This window comes from Mus pahari, chromosome 2 (assembly GCF_900095145.1).
Source record: "Mus pahari chromosome 2, PAHARI_EIJ_v1.1, whole genome shotgun sequence".
Taxonomy (NCBI): Eukaryota; Metazoa; Chordata; class Mammalia; order Rodentia; family Muridae; genus Mus; species Mus pahari.
In genome coordinates, this window is record NC_034591.1 from 139359189 (window position 1) to 139365656 (window position 6468).

The 6468-nt window shown below is 37.7% G+C and overlaps 1 protein-coding gene across 1 annotated transcript in view; it reads right to left on the bottom strand.

Annotated features, from left to right (window-relative positions):
* LOC110316727 (vomeronasal type-2 receptor 26-like) overlaps positions 1–6468 on the bottom strand; it is a 44086-nt gene that overhangs the window by 23631 nt on the left and 13987 nt on the right. The window contains exon 3 of the mRNA XM_021191182.1: positions 3631–4437. Coding sequence (XP_021046841.1) covers positions 3631–4437 — 807 coding nt within the window. The remainder of the gene's footprint in view (positions 1–3630; positions 4438–6468) is intronic.

Below are 6468 nucleotides of genomic sequence, written 5' to 3' on the forward strand. Positions count from 1 at the left end.
GGAGAAAAGCACTTCAGGAGATACATTGATAGTGGGAAACTCTCACCAATGGATGAGTCATCCAGACAGAAACTCAAAACATACTGGAGCTAAGAGATAATATAAACAAATTGGACATTGCAACAGTAAGGTAGCTGAAGGAAATCAGAGAGTACAAAATAGAAAATAAAAATTCAAGATATTAATATTTGCAGATGATACTATAGTATATATAACAACCACCAAATTCTACCAGGGAATTCCTATGGCTCATAAACACTTTCAAGGATATCCCTGGGTAGAAGATTAACTCAAAAAATAAAGTAATAGGCTTTAAAAATACAAATAACAATCAGACAGGGAAAAATCATGGAAACAACACTCTTCACAATAACCACAATATATATATATATATATTAATATATATTAATTAATTAATATTATTAATTATATATATATTATTTTTGTGTAGACAAATCAAGGAAGCGAAAGACTATCGTGAAAAATGTTTAAGTCTTTGAAGAAAATAAAAAGTTGAAAGATCTCCCATGTGCATGGATCCATAGAATTGACATAATAAACAGTAAAGGAACTTCCNGAGGTACCACCATCCCTAATTTTAAAGTGTACCACAGTGCTAGAGCAATAATAAACCACAAAGTATTCTCATAAAAACAGACATGTTGAGGAATGGAATCGAACAGAAGATCCAGACATAATTCCACACACATATAGACACCTTATGTTTTATACAGAAGCCAGAATTACACAATAGAAAAGAGACAACATCTTTAAAAATGAGTGCATCTAGTCTAACTATGTCTTCACTTTGAGAATACTAATAGATATATATTAGCCATGTACAAAACTTAAGGCCAAATGATGATTACAACATCGAAACACACTTAATGGAACACTGAACATGATGGAGAAAATTAGGGAATATCCTTGAAATTATTTATAAATTGTTCTGTTATGCATGCTAATTATGCCCCCCCCCCAAAAAAAACATGTACAGGAGAACATCTATATTCAAAAAGCTTCTGGGAGCCTGTACCCATTTAGTTCTGATTGGTCAATAGAGATGCTGATAGCCAATAGCTGAGCAGGGCAGACAAAGTTCATATTTTTAGTACTGTCTGGCTAGAGACAGAGAGAAAGGAAAAAAAGAAAGAGATTTACCATGCCAGGAGAGGTAAAGAAGCAGAGATTACATGACTGAGAAGGTTCAAGACACAGAGACACAACTACCATGTAGGAGCCGAGAGAGTGCAGGCCAAGATTGCTGCCAAACTTGGTTCAGAGCAACCATGGTAAAAAAACAAAATGTAATAAATGATAATGGGATAGTCAGAGAGAAGTGGATTAGCCAACTGGAGGTTAGGAAGTGGCCCAGCCATTGACCTGTTTAAGGCATATTAAAACTATAAGGGCTGGGAATGTGTCTTTCATTTGAGAACATAGAGAATTTTGTAGAAGTTAATATGTTTTATGCTGCCAAAATTTATTTAATTAACTCATTTCTATACACACTAGCACAAGAGAAAACTTCCTAAACAGAACAGAGATAGGGCAAAGAATAAATGGGACCTCAGGAAACCAAAAAGCCTCTACAAGGCAAAGGACAACTTCAATAGGGCAAAATGGCAGTCAACAGACTGGGAAAGGATTTCTACCAACTCTAATTCTGACAGAGAGCTAATATCCAAAATATATAAAGAACTGAAGACACAAAGCAACAACAAACCACCAATCTAATTTTTACAATTAGGTATGGAGTTAAACAGAAAATTCTCAATAGAGGAATCTGAAAGGGGTNAGAAATATTTAAAAATAATATTTAACATCCTTATTCATTAGGAACATGCAAATCAAACTACATAGAAATTCAGTGCCATCTTACTCATGTCAGAAAGGCTAACATCAATGAGAGAAGTGGCAGCACTTGATATCTAGATTACCCACAAAATCTATTCTCTTTTCCATTCCCAGGGTGTTACATGTGACCTGTCCACCTGCTACCCATAGAGCCCTCTTTGTTACTTCTGGAGTAGTACTTCACTATGTAAATGATCCACAATTTACATTGTGGAGCAACAGGAAGACTCTTGTGTTGATGGGCAGAGTGAAAATTGTACAGTCACTATAGAAATCAATATGATGTGTCCTCAGAATATTGGGAATCCATCAACCTCCAGACCGACCTATGCCAATCTTGAGCACATACCCAGAGGACACTGCATCTCATCAAAAGGGAACTTGCTCCAGTAATTCATGGTGTCTTTATTTAAAATAACCAGAAACTAGAAGTAAAGTAGATATTTATCAATGGAAGAAAGGATAAAGAAAATGGGGTATATTTACATAATGGAGTACTGCTACAGAGAGGCTGAGTAACAAGGAAGGTTCCGGGGGTAGGAGGTGGATAGTTCACAAGGATCTCCCTGTGAATAGAAAAGAGAATAGATTTTGTGAGTAACCTGGACAGTGGGTAGAAATGGGAACAAGGAGAAAAATGTTTGAGGAGGAAAGTAGATAGGAAGAAGGTATGGACTGATATTCAAAGAGAGAGATGGAATAGTGGGGCATTTAGAGATGTCAAAACCTAGTGAAATGGAACTTCCTGAAATCTATGAGGGTGTCCATAGTAAGGACATAGTAATGGAGGTTATGGAATGTGAACTGTCCATCTTTGTAACAAGGCAAGGCTCCTAGTGGTGTATGTAGGACACCAACCCATTCACAAAACATTGGACCTAAGATCTGTCCTAATTGCAAGATGTGGTATGGCAATGATGGTTCAGAATTTGTGGGAGTGACCAAGCAATAACTGGTCTAACTTGAGCCTCAAACCATGAGAGGCAACCCATGAAAGACACAGCCTGGATGGCTAGGAACCAGAAGCGGGTGGCACAGAGACCTAAGGTAGAACGAAATACAAGAGACCACAACAGCAGCAACAAGTCAAAGAACAGATTCGTAAGGATATTCTGCTATAGTCATAGAGCAGCTCCTAGTCCAGTTTTTATCCCAGAGACTCCATCTTGCAACTATCGGGAGCCTGTACAGCCCAGCCTGGCTTCAAACACAAGCTCCTTCTGCCTCAGNCGCCTATAGGTTGGAAACAGATATAGATGATATTGTCTAGAGTTATGGAAGCTCTGTGTTCTTCTAGGGTTTGTTTATCAAAACAAAAGAAACTATAGGCATCAAATGTACCTAAATCCTAAAAATATGCCACATTTATACTTGTACAAATCTCTTGTGAGATATTTCATTATTACTTCACAAAATCTCAAAGGAAGTAATACAAAAGATATGATGTTTAAAATGACATAGATATTATTGTTTGAATGTCCTTAAACTAGGGAGACCAGTTTTTAAGCATCACACACATATTGTTTTTTGAAAGAAATATCACCTCAACTTTAAACACTACAATGTGTGTATTTTTTCTAACTATTTCTTTATACTACTTTATGCTGCTGAAATAAACATGAGTACTTTGAGGAAAGAGAAAGTAGCATAAAGAACGATGCTAGCATAAGGAATATTTCTCTAAACCTAAATATGAAAGATCATGAATCAAAGTGTAGCACTTACAATCCAGAACCCAATGCACAAGGAAAACAAAAGAACGGGTACTGCTACCTTCCATGGGAGAGGAGACTGGAGTACACCTCTATCAAATGAATCTCCTTCCACTCTGAGTGACAGCTCCTCATGGAGTGCCTGGGCAATGGCATACACAGCAGCATGGACTTTGTAGCTATAGGGTGAGGTATTCATATCCCAAAAATGCAGAGGTCGTGTGCTCAGGCTGCCATTTGGCTCACATTGAGTTAGTTCCCTGACTTTGTTCCGATACAAATATGGACATTCAAATAAGATCGACCACATATCCTGGATAAAGATATTATGAGGGTATTTTCTAGGTTGAAGACTTCTGAGAAAATCCTTGAATCCCAGAATTTCATCCATGTGATCTGAAAATAATAATCCTCCACCAAAGTATGTATAACATAGATTTTGGAAATGAGGAAATATAGTATACCAATCAGAATTTGTGATCCATACATTACCATAAGGAACCCATAATGGGAAGAAAAGGACAATCCAGAAAAAAGCATATGAGTCACCATATGCAAGGATAACCTGTGCCAAAGAGAGTTGTTCACTCAAAATTTCCAATTTCACCTTGTCCTGAAAAGGAAATATTGGACTCCTTCCTGCAAATGCAAAACAAAGTCCGTGCTTGGTCATCTCTTCTGTGAGTTCCATCATGAAAAGTTCTCCCCTCATATCATCTGGAACTACAAGGCCAACCCAGACCCAAGTGAAGTATAGCAGCAGTTGAATAATTCCCTTATATAGAGCTGCATTGTGCACAGGAAACTGGTAAGGAGACTGGAGCTGGACTCTGGTCCCAAGACTCTGGTCAAAAGGAGCATAGCTGATCTAAATAGTAAGAAAGTTACTACTTAGACAAGAAAATTATGTTTCTTCTCAATTGATTTGGTTTACCTTCTGTTTATGCACTCTAGGAGAAATTAAACAATTAAATAACTTTCCTAAGGAATACCAATTTGTTACCTATGTCACTGACTCATCACTGTGTACATAAAATGTATCTTTTTCTTTGTACTTTTATGGAACATAACAAACAGGGCCAAAGAGAGTCTATCTCCTGATCTTCTTTCAGGTAACTGCAGTCAAACAAGAGCATTTGCACACCTATCACTTCTCATACTAAAACTTTCATCTTCCTGAAAATGAAAGTGGGGAAAAATTGACATTAAAGGTTCTTTTACTTGATGTCACAAATCCATGACTAATTAACCAATAAAGATGAATCTATAAAGTATTCTAAAATCCATTGGTGAATTCTATATTTCACAGGAAGTTCCTATGCCCTTTGTCCTTCTGTAACTCTTATGCCACAGTCAATAATCCTAAAATAAGATTGCTTAGGGTAAAAGACTCACTAACTAAGTCAATGCTTATTATAAAGCATATTTATCTCTCTTTTAATAAGAATCTATGGTCACCCCCTCACATTGCTATCCCTCTTACCAAAAATCTTCAATCTGCCTATGTTGTACAATATAAGGTTACTTCAGTGCAGGCCCCATATTCCTTTGCCCAGCAGATAGAATTTTTAGCAGTCTTCCAGGTTTTTAAAATGTTACCAATGACACCATTTAATTTGTATCCTGACAGTTTCTGTTTCTACTGCTTCCAAATTATCTGTGAAGATTCAATCCCTAATTATTAAAAGGACATTGCCATTTTTTGTGGGACACTTGAGGGCCCATTCTGGCCTGGGTGGTCCTCTGACACAGGGAAATGCCCAGGTGGATGGGCATTCAGTTTCCTCATCTAAGCGTCAACCCTAGGGGACTCATCCCTAAGGAACATTGGCAGATGGATGCTACCAATTTTCCCTCCTTTGGAAGGTTAAAATATGTGCATGTTACAGTTGATACATATAGTAGATTTATACATTCATCTCCCCTTTCTGGAGAGGCATCACATTATATGATAACACACATTCTACAGTGCATGACTATCATGGGAAAACCACAGATCATTAAAACTGACAATGGCCCTGGTCATATAGGAACCAAGTTCCAGCAATTTTCTTCCCAGTTTGACATCAAACATGTCACTGGTTTTTCCTATAACCCTCAGGGCCTGGACATCATAGAACGAGCCCATCAGATTTTTAAAAATATGCTTCAGCTGTTGACTGAAGTCACAGATACTTACTCCCCCTTGACACCTTGAAATAGGCTCAATCATGCTCTCTTTGTTCTTAACTTTTTGTCCCTGGATAATGAAGGCAGGTCAGCAGCTGATTGCCTATGGCATCCCAAATCACAAGATTCTCACGCATTTTGAGATGGAGAGATCCTCTCACTGGACAATGGAAAGGACCAGATCCCATCTTTATTTGGGGATGAGGGACAACTTGAATCTATGACAAGGAGAATGCTGGCCCAAGATGGTTAAAGAGAGGCTAGTAAAAGCTGTTAACCTGCCTGTGTCCAGAATGGAGTGACCGTCTCCTCCTGAGACATAACTCATTTTTTTTCTAGATGTTGCTTCAAAGGAGGATACTCATGATCCTACTCATGATCCTCTGGCTAACCAGAATGACCACCATCCTTCAACTGCCTCCACCCAAATCTAATAATAGATACCTCCCTTGGAATAATACTTGGGTAGTCCTCTCAGAGAGAAATGATATTGTTTGAGCCACTTCCAAGATTTCCACCAGTATTTGGTGGCCATTCAGCCTTAACCCTGATCTTTGTAAACTAGCACAGGGAGCTGTAGCCCCTTGGGGTCTTGAAAATCACCTAGATTTATATCAAGCTCCAGAAGATAGTATGCCCAGTATCCAGAGGTGTATGTTAACATTTTTGAAATTAAATTTATTTTAACAACATGATTTCATCTTATGAATAAATTATTCTTCAGAATTAA